Source organism: Pseudorasbora parva, chromosome 20, assembly GCF_024679245.1.
Source record: "Pseudorasbora parva isolate DD20220531a chromosome 20, ASM2467924v1, whole genome shotgun sequence".
NCBI classification, from domain to species: Eukaryota; Metazoa; Chordata; class Actinopteri; order Cypriniformes; family Gobionidae; genus Pseudorasbora; species Pseudorasbora parva.
In genome coordinates, this window is record NC_090191.1 from 21395705 (window position 1) to 21419740 (window position 24036).

Consider the following 24036-nt stretch of genomic DNA (forward strand, 5'->3'; position numbering starts at 1 on the left):
TAAATGGTAAGTAAAGCTGACCCAATATAGACCCACAAATTAGTGCAGTGTTGCTTATTAAAACTAACTGCCGTTCAGTGCCGCTTTATAAAAGACAGAGCAAACTGAAAATCATTCATACACTTAGTTACCTGACGGCTTAGACGGGAAAGGTCTGCGGAGTCCAGTTCAGATCCAATTTTGTCCAGCCTTTGTAGATGCAGCTGATGTTTCAGGTTAAATTCTTTTTCTGTGGCATCTAGTTTGGCTTCTGCATCTTTCCGCAGCCAGGCAGACTTTTTGACCGTACTTTCCGGGTCAGAGACGGCTTCGTTGACACGAAGCTCCGCCCTACCAGATTCCCTGTAATACTCTCTGATGCCGTCTGCCGCACCTACAGTTGATGATCACCACACACTTCAGACACACAATGTGTGCGTGTTGAATTCGAACCAGTATGTTTGTGTGCTCTACTCACCTCTGGGGTCTGAATGTTTGATGTTTAGAACCTGCCGCTGTTTGTCAGAGGAGATCTCTTGTAGGTTTTGGGCCTCCTTGGTCAGACTTTCCAGGTTCTTCACGGCCATTTGATGGTCAGTAGATACCTTCTCCAGATCGGTTTCAGATCGGCCCGTAGACTTTCTCAGAACTGATGCGGTCTCACTGAGATCAGGAGAAATCAAATAGTATCAAAAAAGAAAAAGAGAGAAAGGAATCAAAGAGTATTAAAAGTAAACCATGTGAAAAAGAACTTAGCATTCACACTGTCTCTGGTCTTGAAAGCAGTTCGTGACTGGGATTGAGTCCATTTTACATTCACAATGTTTTTTTTTATTTATTTTTTTATTTTAAGTATGTGGAAAACTATTTTTTTCTCTCTAAATCAACTAGTTGGTGGATTGCCTGAATGGTTTTGGATTCGCCGAACCCCAATCTTGATGGGTGTTTTACATAAGAAACATTCTTGCATTGAAAAAAGCTAAAGTGTTAAAAAGGATTTAAGCTATAAACACTATTTACACCAAGTGTTTACATAAAGAGAAAATCCACAAACTACATTAGAACTTAATTTGATTAACTTTTTAGTTACGGAGGGCATGCACAAAAATGACTGCAGAAAAATTGCTGCCTTTGTAATGCAAGAGGGTAGAGAGGGAGAGAGGGCAGGCGGCCTTCTGTCAGACATTTTTTGGGGGAGATGCTCAGTGTTGAGACTGTCATCGTATCTGTATTCATTTTATTCTTTAATAGAACAAGATTTGGTTTTCTCTGAGACATTTTTGTCCTACATTTTGTAAACAGTAAACACAGTGGTTACGAAAAGAATATTTATGTCAGGTTTTCTTTTTAATAAATCTGCAAAAATGCTAACAATTCTATGTTTTTCTGTCAATATGGGGTGCTGTGTGTACAGTAATGAGAAAAAAAAATAATGAACGAATGATTGATGACAAATGATATTGACAAATGGCTGCAATATAACACAGTGAAAAATGTAAGGGGGTCTGAATACTTTCCGAACCCACTGTATCGTAAAATGATTCAGTTGAGACAAATAATGTAGCAATGTGACTTTCTGGAAAGTGGGATCACTACAGGTTGATGGCAGGAGGGTCACAGGTGTGGGATAGAACCTGGTGCGAGTCATGGGACTAATTGCGCATAAGAAAATCACCAATCATTGGACGTGTCAATAAAACATCAATTTAAAGAATTATTAACATACAGTAATAATCATTAAATATTTTTAAATGGGACTCGAGTGGACTCGGGAATAAGTCCAATTCCTAATATTTTCAGAGTCAACCAAGTCCATGACAAGACCAAGACCATTATATGGACCGAGTCAGAGTGTTGAGTACTACAACACTGGCAGATTCGTACCCGGGTCGATCACGTCAAAACCAAGTTCCACGAGACTTATGCTCTACTGACATTGAAACACACACATCTTTTTAAATCTTGTTCTACTGTAAATAGAATTTGCCAACAAGACGTGCTTTTTGTACTTGGTCTAAATAGACACTCAGATTTTTTAAATGTCGGACATGAAGTCGGACTAATTATAAAATATTGAATAATTTAAATAATAAATAATTACTAAACTAAAATATTAATGAATCTCAAAATATTCATAAAAATATATAAATGTATTAATAAATATTAATAATACAATTAATATTAGTAGGCTACTAATATTAATACTTTTTAATAATATTTTTTTGGTGTAATTTCTACATGCTGTCACAGCACTTGGTCGTGGGCACGTGGTCCAGGATAAACCTTTAAGCCTTTAATGGTATTTGTGAATATTTTGTTTAATAATGTCATATGTCTTAAGACCTACAACTATGAGGTACAACTATAACTAAGCTTTTATGATGCTGTCACCATAAATACTTTCACTGCATGGAAAAGAGCGGCGTAAACATTCTTCAAAACGTCTCCTTTTACAGAGACTATATGCAACAGTGGGCTTTCCATTTACTTCTGGAACTAGACTATTGCAAAATAAAACCAAATGCGTTTAGTGTGTGAATGAATTAACTTTAAATGATAGAAGAGAATATATAAAAAGGAAAACAATGGCACGATATGTGTGTGCATGTGTTATACACACTTGGCTTGCTGCAGCATCCTCTGTGTGTGTGAGAGAGTTTGCTGAACCTTGTCATCTTCCAGTATCTCTCTGAGCTGTCTGCTTTCATCCTCCAGACTCGATATGATGTCTTTATAGGGTGTAGCCACGCCCGTCTCTTTCATTTCCTCTACTGTATTCACCAGCCTCTGCGTGTGATTGGTCAGTTCTCCCACATTAACATCCCATTGGCGGAAACACTGATGACACGCCTGGCAATCAGGAAAGGTCCCCACGTAGCCGCGGCCACACGAGTCACACCTTCGCCCGGACACACCCTCTACGCAGACGCACTCGCCAGACATCTTATTGCATTGTCGAGTGGCAATGCCTCGTGGGTCGCAGTCACATGCTGGAACACAAACATGCACAAATGATTTAAAATATGAAATGGTGCCAAAATTCTTCATATGATTTAAAATCTTGGATAGAAGTGCTGGAAGGAGCAGTAAATTCTTGTATGCGCGTGTGTGTGTGCTGGAATGTGTGAGAAAGCATCTGTTTATTACCACGCATGATATACTAGGTGGAAAAACAGCTGGTTTTAATGCAAAAAAATTGCTTTTTTTACATAAAAGAAAAATACATATTTTAATAATGAAATTATTTTTTTATTTGCAAAATTATAATCACTGTGTACAGTCATGCAAGTCTGATAAGATGTATCACTGAGGATCACCTCATAACTAAATGTGTTTAAGAAAATAATGTCAATCTTAATAGTCTTTATGCAGAATATAATTTTATATTTTCTTTCCGCTTGTTATTGGGATTAAATGAGACTTGTTGAGTTGTGTAGTTCAACAGTTTTTAGTTTTAGAGGATTACTTTGGAACATTATGGCAATTTGGGATAATGAGAGCTTGTTTATCTTTACACTGGAATTTTCTTGACCTTGAAACATAAACATATGATTTTTGGTGTACAGTATTTCAGGTTTCATCTAAACTGTCTCTGCCAAAAGAACAATGTTTACTGTGTTTATTAGACTGAATCGAATGTGTGCATGTAAATGCAGTTAACATCCCCAAACCATTCAAAATCATTTGAAGCGTACAAGTGCTTACTTAAGTGCACCACAAAGATAAAAAGCATGGAAAGATTTAAAAATAGTGTTTGTTTGGTTTTAGTTAAACAAGAGCAATCACACACAATTATGCTTAAAGAGACAGCAGACCCTTATTCAAATAAGCGCTGGGGTCTCTTGGACTCTCTCTGTAGAATATCAGAGAGAACTGAATAAATCACACTGACACAAATAAACACTTCCCATATACTTTCCAGCCAGTTTCCTAACATTCTGGGAGTTTATTTACCTGGTGGGCATGTGTTTGTTTGCAGCAGCCCAGTCTCACATGGGAAACTTTGTCAGCGTACCACATGCAGGAACATTGTCTGGTAACATTTTAACCTTGTATAATGTAGTGTATTTGGACACTATCATGTTTGAGTGAAGCAGACAGAAGACTAAGGAATACATTAAATAGTAGTACTAAATCACAAGAAAATCAACTGCTGGCCAGCTTTCCAGACTTACTGGAATTAGCTGAGTGCAGATGCAAATCTGCATTGAAGGTATTTCCCTGTAAAAACTGTGTTTGTTAGTATTTGTGTGTGGTTAATGTGTTCAAGGCCGCATTTACACTGGTTTAACATTTTTTTCACAGATATCAGGCATAGATTGGATCTTGATTCTGCTCTTCATGCATCACTTTTTGTTAAATTTAATAAAAGTTGGTTAAATCTGGTCCTCTTTACTTCAGGTCATGTTAACAAATGCATGAGGATTTTCTGAATCAACAGCTTTGTTTTCAGACTTGCAAATTTAGTTTATCACTATATCGCAAAAACAATTTGTGGATAAATCAATGTTTTCATTTTATTTGAAAATTATCATTCATTATCCTTTTCAAAGAAACTGTATATTTAAAAAATATTAATAATCATACTGAAAGAATATGTGTATATATATATATATATATATATATATATATATATATATATATATATATATATATATATATATATATATATATATATATATATATATATATCTCACATACATATATATATACACACATTTTACAATTTTATATTAAAATTATAATCACTCTGTAAGGCTATGCAAATCTGAAAAGAGTTGTCACTAAGGATAGCCTAATTACTAAATGTGTTTTTGTAAAATAAAATACAATTATATTTTACATATTTAATTTTATTTTGAAATTAGATAATAATTTAAAGAGCAGTCACTCATGAGAATTAGCTCATTTAATTTAACACACTATAACACACACAAACAAAAAAAATCTATTTGCGGATTAAGCAGCATTTCCATTTAACGTATTCAATTAAATATTTTCCAAGAAACAGAATTAGAATAGAAATTAATAGGAAAATTATACCTATTGGGGATTTAAAAACATAAATATTTTGAAATATTTATTTTTATCTTGGCGTATCAATCCATTCTTTTTTAAACACTGTACTGTTAAAATATGTTGAAGGAAACTCTGCTATTGAGGAAGTACTCGTGTGCACAAATATTAGTGCAGCAGTTATCAGACTCCACTCACATGACCCCTGGAGCCCAGTTTCGATGAAGCAGTGCAGACTCACCATGGCATTGGACCTCAGGATTGCCCCAGAACAGCTCCCTGCACTCCTCACACGTCCTGCCTCCAAAACCAGGCTTACAGGAACACTGACCTGACAGCTGAGATAAGTGGATAATTCAACTTATGACTTGTGATTGATTTAGTCAACTCGTGATAAATATAAGTGTTTGTATTTATACCAGGTCGCAAGAGGAACTGTACGAGTGTTCTGGGTGGCACTGGCAAGGTTGACATCCTTTGCCACTGTTCATGTTCCATGTGTTGGGAGCACAGCGGTCACAGTGCTGACCCACCACACCAGGCAGACATGGGCACTGCCCGCTATCCCTGTCACACTCACACAGGCCGTCAACACAGCTCTGCCTGGTACTTCCCACAAGCTGGCACATACACTCTGAAGACATAACGATACAAAAACGATTAGTTTTCCTTGTATGGATAAAAACATTCTTCATATTTATTTTCTTTCGCGTTTCGCGGAAGAAAGTATGTCATGGAGGAAAGGACAACGAGCGTATACCACATACTAAAAAGAGCATGAAAGAATGGATGGATTTTTAAACACAGACACACACTGCATGTGCACGCATGCAGCCAATCAAAGGCACTTGTTTACACTGCATACTCACTCCTGCAGTTCTGTGTACGGGCGTCTCCATAGTAACCACGTCTACAGTACTGGCACGCATTGCCATCGGTGTGAAACAGGCATTTGCGACAGGCACCAGTGCGGGTGTCGCATGATTCGGGGTCTTGCATGTTAATATTTCCGTTACACTCACATGGGTGGCACCGCCCCCCTGGTACCTGAGGGTTACCGTAATAACCAGAGGTGCATTCCTCACACTTGGGTCCTAGAAGGTAGAGTAGGAGTGAGAAGAAATTTAAGAAATCGTTTCGGTTCTGTTCTCAAACTGATACATTTACCTTTGTAGCCCAAGTTGCAGACACAGAGCATTTGGAGGGAGTTGGGGTTTTGGTAACAGCTCTCTGCAAACTGCATTCCACTTCCAGGTCCGTTAGGGCACATACAAGGGCGACATGGCTCTCTGAAGCCCAGTGCGTTACGGTGATAACCACTTTCACACCTGGAACAGATGTTTTCAAATGTATACCTTGAGTGCAATGTTACTTTGGATAAAAGATCAGCCAAGTGGATAAATGTACATTAAATATAATTTTCTTCCCCTCAAGTTGTTTCAAACCAGTACAAATTTCTTTCTTCTGCTGAACACCAAAGAAGATATTTTGAAGACTGTTGGTAAACAAATAAGTTGATGGGCCACATTGTATTTTTTTCCCTACTATGAAAGCCATTTGGGCTCTAGGTTTGGTTACCCATATTCTTCAAAATATCTTCTTTTGTGTTCAGCAGAAAAAAGAATTTCATACAGGTTTGGAACAACTTGAGGGGGAGCAAATTATGTCATACTTTATTTATTTTTTGGGTGAACTATCCCTTTAATAAGAAGGTATCTGTTTCTGGGTAAAGCCACGTAAATAAAAGTTTCAATGTTTTCCACAAAGATATGTCTACATTTTTGAGGGATTTGTGTATATTTAATGATGGACATAATGTTTAATTGAAATTAACTTTCATTATAAACAACTACGACTACCTATAAGATTAAATAAAGTATTTTTAAATATTTCATAGCACTGTAAATGCACCACCAGGACACATTTGAAATGTAATGCTTCTCAAAAAAAACTCACTGAGCCCAGAAGGCGAGCTGCACTACACGTCCTAGGAAGTCTGTGCAATTATGGTTAATTCTACAGCGATTGGACAAATACAGCGCACAATGAGCAAGAAGCGCCCTATTATTATATTATTAGGCATTAATGCCCACCCCCTTCTCAGCATTTTTTTAAACTCTTTGAGCTATAAGCCATGAAGCCAACCAGCTATGAGGTGAATCACTACAAACTTTGATTTGAAGATAAAAAGATTTTTAACATCGGATAAAAAGACAAAATGTACAAGACCACATGCTTAATGACAATGCCTTTTAATGTATTTAACAAAGTTAAATAAAGGAGCACATTCAGGTAATCCCACCAATAAGCGAGAGAAAAAACCTGTATAGCCATCCCTCACCTCTGTCCCATGACAGTTTTACAGCAACCATTCACATCCCCAATGCCTTTCAGCTGGTTCCTATCCCAGTCATGGAAGAGGGGAGTACTCAGTGTTCCGGCCAAATATGCATGCATTGCCATATTTGATCTGATTACATGTATGAGCAAAACCGTGAAACGGCTTACTACAATCCCATGAAGCATTGCAAACAGCATAATAGTAATTAAAACATTGGATAAATATAAAACTACTCATTTACAAATGTTGATTATATATAAAAAAACGATATATTTTAAGTTAATTGGAAAATATGCACGTATATACAAACGTATTTTGAGAGGATTCCGTTATTTGCAGTGCCTCGGGAGTGGGTGGAGCTAAAGAGATCTTTTGTTGCATTGCTTTATCGACTCTCTGATTGGTTGAATTTCCTGTATAGCAATAAATACTCTGCATTAATTTGTGGGATGATTGATGGCTTCATCTGTTAACCCATGATATTGAAGGAAATATCATGGGTTAACAACCTCTCAGCTTTATTGTAGGTCTGTCTTTAAAGGTTTATAAGTTATCGTTCCTTTTCAATTTCCCTATGGAGTTTTTTCTTCTGGAACCCAACTGTTTTAATACATAATCATATTGTTTAATATGGTATACTGTATCTTTGGCACCACAAAAGTGGTGCTAACTCTGCTCTGGAGCAGGTTTTCATAATCAATGGTTAAAACTGGTCTTTACTAAAAATATGCATTAGACCGGTTAAACAGCATGATAAGCCCCGTTTCCACCAAAATTACCCGGAACAATTTGTACCAGGAACTTTTTTTTGTCTGCGTTTCGACCGCGATAAAGTTCCGAGAAGATTAGGCAAATTAGTCCGGTGATGTAAGACTGCACGCGACTGTATTCCTCCAAGCCAGTGACGGACAAGGGCTGTCACTTTTCGATATGCATTCGAAGATGACGTGAAAAATCCGTAATCGAACTATAAATAAACTATCCGGTTTTTAAAGTGCCATGTAGCGCAATTTTTTTTTACTGTCGGTGCGTTTACATGGAGCACTGTAATCAGTTTAAAAGTCCAATCTGAAGGAAAATGCTCCATATAAACACCTGATCAATCGTAATAAAAATGCCCAAACTGAATGAAATTGTAATCGTTTTGAGATGGGTGGATAAACCTTTTCATGAATCGATCAAACGAAACATTTCACCATGTAAATGACCTGACCGGATTACTTTTGAGTGTGCGTCCTTATGTGATGTTACACAGCGCGCGCCTTCACCACTGAAGCACACGTCGCGCTCATGCACCAAGCATGACAAGAGAGGAAATTACATTTTTCTGAGGGATAAACGTGTAAGACTGATTATTACTGAACGTAGACCGAACCTCGCAAAAGACTTTTAAAAATGCCGAGTTGAAATAAAATGCTGCGTCAGCTCAACCAATCAGCATGTTCAGCGCCCAAGTCCCGCCCTCGAAAGTTCCTGAACTTTGAAAAAGTACTACCTCGCGAGCAGGGCCGTTTGAAGGGGGAAATATTTACCCGGAACTTCATTTAGACCCGGGTTACTGCGGTCTAAACACACCGAGTACCACCCAAAGTTCCTGGTTCCTGGGTAAAGTTCCTGTGGTGGAAACGGGGCTTTAGACTCTCCTACCTCTCACAGTTGTGGCCTGTGGTGTGACCTCTGCAGTTCAGACACTCGCCCGTAACCGGGTGACACTGTTCGCTGTTCCCGTTACAGGAGCAGGGGTTGCACTGAGGGAAGCCCCAATGGTTGGGCTTACAGTTGCCACAGTGTTGCCCATATGCCCCTGGCACACATAGACATTGGCCCGTGGTGGGGTGGCAGAAAAGGTTCTGAGAGCCCAGCGGGTTACAGTCACAGGCTGATGAGAAGGTGATTGAAAAAATACAATGTTAATGTTATTCTGTGCTATTGGATATGTTGGTGTTGTGTTGTTGATTTGTGTACATGTGCATATGTGTAGTCTTCACTAACGTCTACATCCAGAGGGTCCAAATTGGTAGGTGGCCGGGGCACAGGCGTCGCAGTTCCTGCCTGAAACATTGGGTCGACACTGACACTGTCCGCCGTTAACGTCACACACTGTGCTCAGAGAACCTTGTGGGTCACACCTACATTCTGCCAGTGATACATAATAGAGAGACAATAGAGGTTTATTCACAGGCAACAAAAAACGTCAAAAAACCTGGTCTAAATGGTCTAAAGCGCACGGCTCAAGTGCACTTAGGGCGTGTTCGAATCCACTTTTGCTAGTTTATTGACAGGAGAAATGTTCGGCGTGGCCAGCGCATGGTCTAAAAAAGTTGTCCACATTCTCTTAATGATTCATGGGTGTGTTTTGGGAGTAACGTGCAAAAAAACTTACGGGGGAGATTGGCAAGTTATTGGCAAGATTTGCAAACAGAAAGACTAAACGCTTCTCTAGAATGGAATTCTTATGTCCCTATGCACGTATTATTACTCGCCCTTTTCATGAGTTCACACTTTTTTATTTACATCCTGTTGATAGGATAGAAATTTGGATAGATCATTTGAACGTGCTCATCCCGAACTTTGTTAATAAAACATCATTTTTTACATAAAAAGTACTGCACTATTGAGTTTAGACCAGGTTTTTATTGGTCAATGGCGCAGTCGTTTTCAGTTGTCTCAAAATAGCAATGCACCAACAATGCACCTGAACACACCTCGTTTTCAGACCAGGGTGCATAAATGGGCACAAATGCATTTGTTTCGGGCCGAAATTAGCAAAAAACACTTGCGTTGGCCGGGTGTATAATAAGGGTCCAAAGTGTGCATCACCGAACTAACTAGCAATATAACGGCTGTGTCCAAAAGCTTTGCTGCTTTATCAAGTATGCATTCTTAGACTATTATTTCGTGCTTATTTTTGATAATTTTTTGGACTGTCTCACCCAGAGCTCCATTGTGTAGTATAGCTGACGCACTGAAGATGTAGTCTTTGCAAATATCCGTCAAGGGGATTTTAATAACATTTTGGCTCCGTTCCATACATCTGTATTTCTTAAACATCTCCCAATCATCTTGCTGCTGGGGTCCCCCAGAAAATAGATCCAGGTCTTGCACCTCTGGCAGAAGCACTATCTACAGAAATCAGAAGTATTTGCATAAGTGGATATGTGTGTAATTGCGAATGTAAGTTGGTTTATTTAATGTTATATTCATGCACAAATTGAAAGTTAAATAAACTTACTGAATCGACAAGTGTGTGAGGAGAAGTGTGATAGCTGTATGATGAGTACTGTGGGAAGCTCATTTCCACTGTGTAGTTCTGACCCTTCTCCAAACACACTGGACCATCCAGAACTACATATCTGAAACACACAAACACAGGATCAGAAGTCAAATACACAATAAACAAAACAAAAAACACTGCACACACGCTAATGCAACTGTACCTGGATCCAGGGTGCAGTGAGACAGTCTGTGCATCATTGTATGTAGAAGTGCAGCGTGCTGTTGGGTAATTGATTCTGGGCCGCTCTATCTTTACTACAACCTGCTCCCATTCATCTGGCAACTACAATAAATGCATCAAACACATGTGCTTGCTTGTTTGTGACCATGTGTGCAAGTTATAATTTGAATATCGCATGTGTGTTTATTACCAGTGGTTCATAGCGGATCATTAGGTTGTATTCCATGGATCGTGGTAAATTGTAAATGTTGAATCTCAGTGTTTCACCCTCAGGTACGTTGACAAATCCTGTACCCGTCCAGGTGGGATTACGATCCAGAGGTAATGGTCTTTTAACCAATTTTACTGCCTGCGTACAATCAAAAAAGACTTGCATTTACGTATACCTATACATTTGGTTCTTTAACATGTTACAGTGAATGACTCAAACAATCATTGGGTCTCATTCAGAGAACAGCAGAATGAGCAAAACAAATTTCTGTGTATATCTTTCATAAAACTATTTTTAAAAAATGTTCTTATAATCCCTACATACAATTCTGAATACATATACATATTATCTATTAAGCATTTTGAGTAACATGAGTAAAAAAACTAGAGCTTTAATAGAACAGTTCGTATAAATCTCAACCTTGAATTTAAACATAATTTCCTTTTCCTTTGTTTTTTTTACATTTATGAATACATATCACATAAACAAAATGGTCCATTCCCTTGTTCCATTAAGATTTATACGAAATGTAAATAACTCTAGTTTTCTTTACTCATTTGAAATTCTTAAGTCATAAAATGAATGTATTATTCATTTTAATTAAATTTAATGGAATCTTACTATTTGAAATGTGTAAATCTAGAAAAAAAGGCTTAATTTTCTTTGAGTGTATGTAAATTGTCACAATTTTAAAATGTTGCATTATGATATGTTAACAAAATATTTTTTGGTAACATTAAAATATTGCTTAATTTGTTAAAATTATCTAACAATGGAAAATACTTCTAAAGCATTTATTAACCCAAGTTAACGCTAATTTCTATATTTACTATTATATTACTATATTTACTAATTATATTACTATTATTAATATTAATATTATTTAATGGACCTGAGCTAACATGAACTAAAAATGAACAGTTGTATTTTAATTAACTAGCATTAACAAAGATTCAGAAATACTGTAACACTTTTTTTTAATATAGTTTATTTAATAGGGACAGATACAGTAAACATAGATTATCTTTAAACAATCCCATGCCAGCATCTTAGTATTTATAGCCAAAGGCTAATTTGCAACACCTGTCCCTAGAAGGGCTTTTTGTATTAAGATAATACAATATTAAGTACAATATTAAGATAGTAAAACATATATTACTCTATTATATTAAGATGTTAACTAATGGACCTCAATGTAAACTAGTACCAATTTTTAGGCCAGTGAAAGTGGTTTAGGCCAATTAGGCCAGTGTTCCTAGATGACACTTACCGATCCAAAGGAAGCATCTTCAGCTTCATAAATGTAGTGATCCAGTGCTGCAAAGTAGTACCCAGAATGCACTTGGTCACAACGCCTACCAAACATATGCTTCTTACAAGCGCACTGCCCTGTCTCCTGAGAACAGCTACACAGCAAACAAAATATATGCAAGAATATTTATATTGGCCTGGATAAATTCATTTGAAATAAAAAAACATTTAAATTAAATTACATGATAATTCATTATTTTGAAACAAAGCTAATATGGGTAGGCCTACTTACTTATTATTCAAAGCCCCGCCTATGTCACAGTCACATGGTCTGCAGCCATCCATGTCATTACTGAGACCCCAGTGCTGAGGCTGAAAGGGAAAACTGTTATACACAAGCACAAAAAAAAAAAAAACCCAAAACACACATACATATAACACTCTTACCAGACACTGGCCGCAATTTCGTCCAGTAACAAGACGTTTGCAGAAACAGCTTCCTGTCTGAATATCACAGGGACTTCCTCCGGAGAGTGTGCCTTGAGGATTACAGCTGCATGCTGGGTCCACACACAAAAGAAAGAAAAACATGGTCATACACAGTGACTTCAGAAAACAGGAAGTCTTTCAGAGGTCAAAGCCTTGAAAGAACATGAAACAAGCAGTTTGTGTGTATAAGTTGTGTGTATGTTTATGTACATCGACAGCCTAATGGGTCGTCACTGAGGCCATAGTGTCCCTTTTTACAGTGGTCACAACGCTGTCCCTCCACGTTAGATTTGCAGCGACACTGGCCAGCAATCATATCTCTTAGAACATCCGTAGCGCTGTCACATAAGCCTCCGTTCAGAGAACCATGTGGGTCACAGTCACAGGCTAAACACAAACAGAAACAGAATTTACCAAGTCACCCATTTCCCAAGACATTTTCTTGAATCAACATATTTAGTTGATCCCGGAACAACATTCCTTTCTGAAAATTTTGTCCTAATACTATCCCTGCCCCTAAACCTAACCCTACCCATAAGTTATTCCTAAAACGATATCTGGATATGTGAATAACACTGATGTAAAGCATCTAACCCTGGTTATTAGCCTAAACTTGACATAAACTCTAAACTTGTCCCTCAAATCTGATGGAATCAAAAAAGAACATGTACTTGGTAAAACCCTTTTCACCAAACAGAAACACATAAATTACACAGTTCAATTTAATTTAATTAATCATTAATTGAATTTGAGTTTAATTATTCAAATATATATGCATAATAACACTTTACAGCATCCTTTCTGCATAGCAACAAAACTAATTGTCTCTATTTTGAAAGCATTAAACACACTTACGCTCGCAGATCCTGGGGTCTCTGATGTCTCTGTCAGGGTGCTTGTAGTAGAAGGGTTTGCAGTTCTCACACCATTGGCCCTGTGTGTTGTGCTGACAGTCATCACATACTCCTCCACTCCTGTTTCCCGTTGACAGATACATCGCCATGTCAAAGTGACAGGAATATGAGTGATGATTACACTCACATCCTGAGAGAATAAGAAAAAAAACACCAGATTAATGAATAATATTCAATAAGGTGCCTGACTAAGGCATATACCGTGGGGCAAAAAAGTATTTAGTCACTAATTGTGCAAGTTCTCCCACTTAAAAATATGAAAGAGGCCTGTAATTTTCATCATAGGTACACTTCAACTATGAAAGACAGAATGAGAAAAAAAAATCCAGAAAATCTCAGTCTGATTTTTAAAGAATTTTTTTGCAAATTATGGTGGAAAATAAGTATTTGGTTAATAACAAAAATCTCAATATTTTGTTATATACACTTTGTTGGCAATGACAGAGGTCAAACGTTTTCTGTAAGTCGCCACTAGGTTTTTACACACTGTTGCTTGTAGTTTGGCCCATTACTCAATGCAGATATTCTCTAGAGCAGTGATGTTTTGGGGCTGTTGCTGGGCAACACAGATTTTCAACTCCATCCAAAGATTTTCTATGGGGTTGAGATCTGGAGACTGGCTAGGCCACTCCAGGACTTTGAAATGCTTCTTACGAAGCCACTCCTTAGTTGCCCGCACGGTGTGTTTGGGATCATTGCCATGCTGAAAGATCCAGCCACGTTTCATCATGATTCATATGGATCATTTGTCCTGGTCCCTTTGCAGAAAAACAGCCCCAAAGCATGATGTTTCCACCCACATGCTTCACAGTAGGTATGGTGCAACTCAGCATTCTTTCTCCTCCAAACACGACGAGTTTTTACCAAAAAGTTCTATTTTGGTTTCATCTGACCATATGAAAGTATCCCAATTCTCTTCTGGATCATCCAAATGCTCTCTAGCAAACTTCAGATGGGTCCTGACATGTACTGGCTTAAGCAGGAAGACATTTCTTGCACTGCAGGATTTGAGTCCCTGGTGGCGTAGTGTGTTACTGATGGGAGCCTTTGTTATTTTGGTCCCAACTCTCTGCAGGTCATTCACTAGGTCCCCCCGTGTGGTTCTGGGATTTTTGTTCACCGTTCTCGTGATTATTTTGACCCCACGGGGTGAGATCTTGCGTGGAGCCCCAGATCGAGGGAGATTATCAGTGGTCTTGTATGTCATCCATGTTCTAATAATTGCTCCCACAGTTGATTTCTTTACACCAAGCTGCTTACCTATTGCAGATTCAGTCTTCCCAGCCTGGTGCAGGTCTACAATTTAGTTTCGGGTGTCCTTTGACAGCTCTTTGGTCTTGGCCATAGTGGCGTTTGGAGTCTGACTGTTTGAGGTTGTAGACAGGTCTCTTTTATACTGATAACGAGTTCAAACACGTGCCATTAATACAGGTAATGAGTGGAGGATAGAGGAGCCTCTTAAAGAAGAAGTTACAGGTCTGTGAGCCATTAATCTTGCTTTTTGTGTAGGTGAACAAATACTTATTTTCCACAATAATTTGCAAATAAATTCTTTAAAAATCAGTTTGATTCAAAATGTGTGTGACACATCAAAATGTGATTTTCTGTGATTTTCTGTTATCCTATGATAAAAATGAGAGGCCTCTCTCATCTTTTTAAGTGGGAGAACTTGCACAATTGGTGGCTGACTAAATACTTTTTTGCCCCACTGAAATATACCGTAATTAATATAATGTAACGTAATGTAACGTAACATAACGTAACGTAACGTAGCGTAATTAATAATATAATATAATATAATATAATATAATATAATATAATATAATATAATATAATATAATACATATAATATAATAATTAATATTATATAATATTGTGTAACTGTGGGCTGTTTGTCATACTTTTGCATGCGTTTGTCTCTCGGCCCACTGCTGGTCTCCAGGGCAGATCTTGGTAAAAGTCCTTACACTCCTCACAGTTGAGTCCAGTTGTGTGGTGATTACACATGCAATGACCGTGAACCTGCACACATACATATAGGTGAGCAGTGTGACCGATTGTTTTTTGATTGTTGTTGTTGCATACACTTACCATGCCCTCAACCCCTGCCTCGTTGCCGACTGGTGCACACTTGGAAGCGTGGCCGTAGCAGAAACAGTTGCCACGGACGACCATGTCATAGAGAGCGTAATAGTATTTATCTCTCACATCCTCTCGGCCATCAATCAGATTATCACCTAAAGTGTGCAACTTTTCCATCCGCACACGCAGATTTGTGATCTTCATTAGGTCTGTATGAACAAACAGACACGCAATGATTCATCAATAGTCAGACAAAACAAATATACACTAGCAACAGTTTCAACCACCACCCCTAGCGTTGTGTTCATTTTCATAATAATAAAATCAATTACTTCAGTTAGAGAACAGACACTACAATTAAAAACTGAACGTGTCTGTTCAATATAATGTGAGTGAGCCGAGCGAGTGTCACAGCACAAACACAGCAGGAGTCAGATTACATTCATTACGAGAGCGAAGAGCTGAGGTAAGTGCAAGTGCGGCATATGATGTTCAGTCTGGCCTGTTTTCAGTTCATGCCTTTGGAAGCTTAACTTTCACAGGAATTTATTTGAAATATTGAAACACTGACTTTGCAACGCTACACTCCATTAACATGAATGCCCGCAGCTGCCCGAGCCGAGCTGTGAGTGAGTGAGATCCAACCCTCCATGGACAGGTTAAAAAAACATGCGGAACTAGCTCCTCTCTGTAGTCTCTAGCCTTTGGCCAAACAATAATGACAATATTTGCATCATCAGAGATTTTTTTTCATAAATAAAATACATAAATCTCTCGTCTCGGGGCTATATGGGGGGGGGGGGGGGATCCCAATCATTCGAATATAGTACTAAATTTCTACTGATGCAGTAACCCTTTAAAGCATTTTCCTGTTAATCATTGAATTTTTCTTTGACCTTGTGTTCAACCCTGTTATGTAATTTCCCGCAGTATTTCATTATGTTCACAGTTACTGTACATTAGCCTAGAAAAGCTCAAGAATTCAACACTGCTACAGGAAAATGTATAGTATACTGTTTATTTGCAGAAAGCAAAGCACATTGAAAAACTGATCAAATTTAGTTAGTTGCCCAATTAAATTAAATTATTCCAACATAAATTAAATATACCAATTTATTGTTCTATACGGAGCCCCTAATGGTGATGGGAAAACAATAATATATTTTTCCACCAATCTCATATTTTTCCATCACCATGTCCCTATGGCTCAGCGGTTCCCAATCCTTGTCCTGGCACTGCACATTTTAGATGTCTCCCTAAACAAACACACCTGACTCAACTTCATCAGCTCATTAAGTACAAGCTCCAATGCTACGTCTGAAATCGAATACTTCCTTACTATGAAGTATGTAAAAAAAAAAACAGTATGCCAAAAGAGTAGTATGTCCAAAATGCATTCAGACACTTTACGATCCCATGAGGCCACGGGAGGGATTTATGATTAGAAGTGAAGCGATGCACATAACAGCAACAACATGAGGGACCCAGTACTTTCATTCCTACTACAAACATTCATACCATATAGAACATTCTTCTTTAACAGTTGTAAAGAAAATACAAATTTAAAAATAGTACCTACTCAAACAGTAAGCTGCAAGACCTCAAATATATGCGTGTTAGATAAGAGTGACATAAAATAAAATTCCAGTGTTGAGGTTCTCCAGGACCAGGATTGGGACCAACTGCCTTAGGGGTTACATGAGTTATTATTGTAGAGTCCAAAAAATAATTGTTGGACATTTTTTAAGTCTATAGATAACAGTTCATAAAATTGGCAAATGAAAACTCCTATTTTGTAGACGACTAATAAGGATACTGAATATTGGGTAGGGGACCCATATTAGCCCCAAATGTATATGGGGATTGTGTCCATATTCCCTGGTACTTTGGGATTGAAATGGTAAAAAACAGTTGTGAGAAAATGTAAAATACAATGATACAAAAAAGAATTTTCAGTGCCAGGCACCAATAGCACCCAAAAGCTTTCTATTGGTCAAGACATTTGCCGTGATGATGTGCTATTTACTTACTCTGAGTATGTGGGTTGTATGGGTCAGGAATCTTAAATGCAGGATCGAGTACCCTAAAAATGACCTGTTCACAAGTAAACAAGAGCAGTGACTCAGGAATTTATATATATATATATATATATATATATATATATATATATATATATATATATATATATATATATATATATATATATATATATATATATATATATATTTAATATTATTCAATATAATATAGCACTTCTGTCATGACAACTCTTAGAGTGTTTGGCATGGTAATGGGTATGAAAATGTTGATATTTGGTCTTGGCGGAATAAATATACCCTGCTGCTGATGCTGTTGGTTATTGCGACTGCCAACAATACATACGCGTTAGCTGCTGCTGTACAATATAGTATACATGAATTACCCATAACAGATTTATACAGGTGGAGCTGGGGAAGGTGGAGGGTTTCTGAAAGAGTGCTACAACTGCTAAGTCAAATGCTAACTAAGTATTTGAAGGTTAAGCGGTGAGCTCATTGGCTACTGATACAGCAGGAACCAATTAGCAGGGCCCTATAGAGAACGATGTGATTGCAAGCAGTTTGAGGACCTATTAGCCTTGCGCCACCTAGAGTTTCATGACAGAACTTTGTATTTATATGAATATTTGTCTATATGCATGCATATCACACACCTCTCCTTCTGTTGATGGCTCAATGCCAGAATAGCGGCTGTCACAAATGACATCATCCACTTTTTTGATTGGTCCACGAGGGATGTGTGGAAAGGATTCAGAGCAGTTATAAGCGTAGTAACGATACACCTCCCAGCTCTGCCCAAAATCTGCAGAACGTTCAATCAGCATGGCTGCGGGCCGAAAGGTCTGTGGAAAAAAGCAAAAAGTTTACATTTGCTGAGAATCGGATCCTGAAAAAAAGCAAACGTTTCTCAAAAGCAAAAAAGGTGAAGTAGATTTTAGACACAACTGGTACCAAAGGTTTCTATGATGCTTTGGGAAACACAGCCCTGAACTTGAAGAGAAGCACTTCAAACATATCTACACATATGTTCTACATTCCACAAGACTGTGTTCTGGTTCTGTGTTTATGTGTGTGAGAGAGTGTCTATCTCACCTTAAAGGTCATGATGAGGTGTGTGAAGTGGAATTCTGCCTCCAAATCCAGCTGAATGGTCACATTTTCAACCCCTGGTTGGATGGGAATGGATAAATGAGTGAGGAAAGAAATAAATGAGGTGCAACTGTGCTACATGCTAGAGCGCTGCCCACAAGACTATTGGCTCTAAGAAAAATACTTTAAATACAGTTTTAAAAAACCATAGTAATAGGTTAAATATTTGTTCACTCCAAGGAATCTGGTATAAATAGTTTCCTCACTCAAAATATCAAAGACTGTGGGTTGTTTCATGGGAAAAATAAAATGTCCTTGATCTTCTGAAACAAAAGAGTTCACTGTCTTATGTAAACACACTGTAGGTTTGTTTCCAAAGAGACCATTCTTGCCCCCGGATATGTTTGTTTCCCTAGTATACAGTAGGTGCAAAAAATTACATGAAATTAGTCGCATGTCAAAATTTGTAGTATTATTTGTAGTAACAGCAGGCAAAATGACCTATTACTTCTGCCGAGATTCAGAAGTGTGCATCCAATAGACACTGGCAACCCAAATGACGCTGTAGGTCACATGACAATCACACCATGGCGGATGTAGTTTTGCTTTATTCAGTTCTGTTACATTCTCTCTTAAAACGTTCACATTCTAGCTTTCCCCTGAGAAACTTGGCATTCGTTCACAAAAAACGATAACGTTTTTCGTCCCACCTTATATAATTTAAATTACAGCACTTTTGCAAGCCAATTCAAAGTTTTGTAGGGAATGCAAAAAGTTTGGTATCGAACAAACATTTTGTGAGGAACACATGGGGCCATTCGGTCTTTCTGCTTGCAAATTCCGCCATGTAAATAGCGAATCCGCCATGGCGTGAGCGCAACTGTCTTTTAACGGAAATGGGAGATGATTGTTTTATTACACATTATGCCCAAAACAAATCCATGAATATTAAAGAGACTGGGACAACCCTTTTGGACCATTCTATTTATCTGTCATTAAACTAGCAAAAGTGGTTTCGGACACGCCCTAAGTGCAAATGCGCCATGCACTTCAGACCGTGGGCTCAGATCATTAAAATAGGGCCCAACGTTTGCACAAGTATTACCATGTCACTTTAGAGCTCCATACAAGGAGGTAATCTACATATTGTATTCTTAGAGATACAGTAGCAAAAAAGAGTCTGTTTAATTTTATTAGTCATATATTGGAAAAAATTATCTAAGTATCCTTGAATAACATTATAAGTGGACATATGCAAACTATTGCCACTGTTGACATCCATCTGAATACATAGTGCTTTTTTTAATCATAATGAACATATTTAAAAAAATTATTGAAAATGTTTATCTTCTTTCGACATTTACAGGGAACTAGGGTGTAACAAAAGACAGCACTATGCCAAATAAAGCATCCAAAGTCATAAATTCCCTGAATTAGTGATGCCGCGCCACACCCGTGGATTGAGTCTGGTAGCGTGACTGCTGTGGAGCCATTCGCTAGGGAGAGAGCAGGCCAGCTGTTTCCCACGCCCAGCGGCTGCATTCATCCCAGCTCTCACTTTCTCATTCCCACTACTTCCTGTCAGCACTTCTGCTGAGCGGAACTATTTCTTTTTCCATCCCCTCTCTATTTGTCTATCCAAATTTCTGCCATGAGACACAGTGTTCTTTTGGGATGATATGAGAATTGCGAAACATAAATGTGTATAGTTTTCAGAATATTTTGAGTGCTATTATTACTCTTTGATAGGAGACTTGGAAGTGTCATTTACATGTCATTTAAAGGAATGATTCACTCAAAAATGGATGGTCCTTTCCACACCCTGTCATTCCAAATCTTTATGAATTTCTTTCGTCTTTGGATGACAAAAGAATAGATTTTGGTAACTTAATTGTAAAATCTTGGAAGAATGTTGGAAAAGCAAACTATTTGGGCAACCACTGATTTTATGTTAAAAAACACTGAGACATTGCTCAAAATATAGAGATAGATTTTTGGTTGAACTATCCCTTAAAGTTTCAACTTGTTCTCAGGTGTTTTCTCCAAACATTCCTGATAAAGAAATACACACAAATGAGACAACTGCCAGCATACAGTCAGAATACAGAGCTATAAAAATGTGAATAGCAAAGCTCATGAGGAATATTTGGGTTCATATATGAGATCTAACTTCTGAATGCAGCTACCTTCATAAATCTTAGCTTAGTTTGAGACATCGTTGAAATCACTTCTAAAAGAGTCTAAAAGAGGAGGCAAATGAAAATCTGAGAAATCTGTCTAGGAGAAAGAACTGAAATACTGATTAGATCATTTGGCATGGTTGTTATTGAGTGAGAACTCACCATTCTCAGACTGCCACCAGGTTTTGAGCCGGTTAGGAGTGAATGCTGTCACCACGTTCTCAATGGTGTGGCTGTTGGGGTGGGTGAACTCATTGTACATTCGTCGGGAATCGCATGTAAAACAGCTCTTCTCGCCCTGACAGTAGACAGAGATCGAGATGCAGATGTTAGTGGAGCATGTGAGACATACAGTATAGAGTCTTTTGGGGGTTGGCGGAATGAAAAACACATTCATGCCGACAGCAGGAATCCAGATGTTCTGGATATGCACCTGTTTTTATCACCCTCTCTTGCACATGACTCACCAATATAAACGCATGTATAGTTGTATAAACAGAAAAACTCACACAGGCTAAATCTACTTGGTCAAGCAAAACAAAAATTCTCATAATTTATTCGTCGTTTTCTTTTCATGCAATGAAAGTGAATAGGTATTGGTGCTGCAGAACTCTAAAATGGACAAAACACACTATAAAAGTAGTCTAAATGACTACCCCTGGATCACAGACCAGGCTTTAAGCCTAATCCCAGACTAAAATGCTTGAGCTGTTTCAACGAAAAGTAACTTGGGCTGACATATCTTACAACATGTCAATGACATTGTTTTGTCTCAAGATAAGGTTTATAAAACCTGTTTATATATAACCAGTGGCTATTTGCACTAGTGAAAGCAGCCTATTTTCTCAGCAATAATTGTTATTTACACTAAGTGCAAATAGCCGTAGATGCTATTTACTAAGTGAAATAGCATACTAAGTGAAAATAGTGATAGTACAGTATATGTTATCTAGATTCACAGTAGAATATAGATAACATATCAAATGTTGAAAGTGAGTTTCAAATTTTTTTGGACAGGTAACAATAAAAGGCCAGAAAATTTAAATGTACATACAAGGAACAGATGGAGGACTAATTTGCAACTTATTTGGTCAATAAAAAGATCCTCTCAGAGTGGCAGTGTCTCTCAGAAGTCAAGATGGGCAGAGGATCACTAAATTCCCAGTGCTTTGTCAAAAAATAGTGGAGCAATATCAGAAAGAAAATTGCAAAGAGTTTGAGGTTATCATCTACAGTGCATAATATCTTCCAAATATTCAGAGAATCTGGAACAATCTCTGTGCGTAAGGGTCAAGGCCGGAAAACCATACTGGATGCCCGTGATCTTCGGGCCCTTAGACAGACAATACATCCAGAAAACATTGCCGGTAAACACAATGCACCGTGCAATTCCCCATTGCTGTCTAAAACTATATAGGTCAAAAAAGAAGCCATATCTAAACATGATCCAGAAGTGCAGGTGTTTTCTCTTGGCCAAGGCTCATTTAAAATGGACTGAGGCAAAGTGGAAAACTGTTGTGTGGTCAGACGAATCAAACTTTGAAGTTATTTTTGGAAAATTGGGATTCCATGTCATCTGGACTAAAGAGGACAAGGGCAATCAAGTTGTTATCAGCACTCAGTTCAGAAGCCTGCCTCTCTGATGGTATGGGGTTGCATGAGTACGTGGGGCATAGGCAGCTTACAAATCTGGAAAGGTACCATCAATGCTGAAAGGTATATCCAAGTTCTAGTACAACATATGCTCCCATCCAGACGTCATCTCTTTCAGGGAAGACCTTGCATTTTCCAACATGACAATGCCAGACCACATACTGCATCAGTTACAACATTATGGCTGCGTGGAAGAAGGATCCGGGTACTAAAATGGCCATCCTGGAGTCCAGATCTTTCACCCATAGAAAACATTTAGAGCACAATAAAGAAGAAGATGCGACAAAGAAGACCTAAGACAGTTGAGCAACTAGAAGGCTGTATTAGCCAAGAATGGGACAACATTCCTATTCCTAAACTTGAGCAACTTGTCTCCTCAGTCCCCAGATGTCTGCAGACTGTTATAAAAAGTGGGGATGCCACACAGTGGTAAACATGGCCTTGTCAAAACATTTTTGAGATGTGTTGATGGCATGAAATTTAAAATCAGCTTATTTTTCCCGTAAAATTATAAATTTTCTCAGTTTAAACATTTGATATGTCATCTATGTTGTATACTGAATAAAATATCGAAATTTGACCTTCAACAAACTTCAACATCATTGCATTCTGTTTTTAGTCACATTTTGTACAGTGTCCCAACTTTTTTGGAATCAGGTTTGTACTTTATTTTGTCAGATACATACTATTTGCACCTGAATATTATTTTACCTTAACAGGATGCAACAGATGCAAAGATACTAGAGACAAAATTGTACACATCCACAAGGCTGGAAAGGGCTACAGGGAAACTGCCAAGCAGCTTGGTGAAAAAAGTTCCACTGTTGGAGCAATCATTACAAAATGGAAGAAGCTAAACATGACTGTCAGTGTCCCTTGGACTGGGGCTCCATGCAAGATCTCACCTCATGGGGTCTCAATGATCTTAAGAAAGGTGAGAAATCAGCCCAGAACTACACGGGAGGAGCTGGTCAATGACACCGTTCACAATGAAAAGAGCTGGGACCACCGTTTCCAAGGTTACTGTTGGAAACGATAGACTAAGACATCATGGTTTGAAATCATGCATGGCACGGAAGGTTTCCTTGCTTAAACCAGCACATGCCCAGGCCCCTCTTAAGTTTGCCAATGACCATTTGGAAGATCCAGAGCAGGCATGGGAGAAAGTCATGTGGTCAGATGAGACCAAAATAGAACTTTTTGGTCATAATTCCATTAAACGTGTTTGGAGGAAGAAGAATGATGAGCCATCTCTATTGTGAAGCATGGGGGTGGTAGCATCATGCTTTGGGGGTGTTTTTCTGCACATGGGACAGGGTGACTGGACTGTATTAA

The 24036-nt window shown here is 38.1% G+C and overlaps 1 protein-coding gene across 1 annotated transcript in view; it reads right to left on the reverse strand.

Annotated features, from left to right (window-relative positions):
* Nucleotides 1-24036, reverse strand: part of lamb1b (laminin, beta 1b) — a 43226-nt gene that overhangs the window by 14947 nt on the left and 4243 nt on the right. Inside the window, exons 3-26 of the mRNA XM_067427093.1 lie at nucleotides 21211-21346; nucleotides 18872-18945; nucleotides 18433-18621; nucleotides 17771-17834; nucleotides 15750-15949; nucleotides 15560-15680; nucleotides 13600-13788; nucleotides 12955-13131; nucleotides 12703-12815; nucleotides 12548-12627; nucleotides 12275-12410; nucleotides 10984-11142; nucleotides 10774-10895; nucleotides 10569-10689; nucleotides 10270-10459; nucleotides 9329-9472; nucleotides 8984-9215; nucleotides 6163-6323; nucleotides 5865-6089; nucleotides 5415-5629; nucleotides 5237-5333; nucleotides 2600-2969; nucleotides 458-642; nucleotides 132-373 (exon numbers count right to left, since the gene is read on the reverse strand). Of these exons, the coding sequence (XP_067283194.1) occupies nucleotides 132-373; nucleotides 458-642; nucleotides 2600-2969; nucleotides 5237-5333; nucleotides 5415-5629; nucleotides 5865-6089; nucleotides 6163-6323; nucleotides 8984-9215; nucleotides 9329-9472; nucleotides 10270-10459; nucleotides 10569-10689; nucleotides 10774-10895; nucleotides 10984-11142; nucleotides 12275-12410; nucleotides 12548-12627; nucleotides 12703-12815; nucleotides 12955-13131; nucleotides 13600-13788; nucleotides 15560-15680; nucleotides 15750-15949; nucleotides 17771-17834; nucleotides 18433-18621; nucleotides 18872-18945; nucleotides 21211-21346 (3942 nt within the window). The remainder of the gene's footprint in view (nucleotides 1-131; nucleotides 374-457; nucleotides 643-2599; nucleotides 2970-5236; nucleotides 5334-5414; nucleotides 5630-5864; nucleotides 6090-6162; nucleotides 6324-8983; nucleotides 9216-9328; nucleotides 9473-10269; nucleotides 10460-10568; nucleotides 10690-10773; nucleotides 10896-10983; nucleotides 11143-12274; nucleotides 12411-12547; nucleotides 12628-12702; nucleotides 12816-12954; nucleotides 13132-13599; nucleotides 13789-15559; nucleotides 15681-15749; nucleotides 15950-17770; nucleotides 17835-18432; nucleotides 18622-18871; nucleotides 18946-21210; nucleotides 21347-24036) is intronic.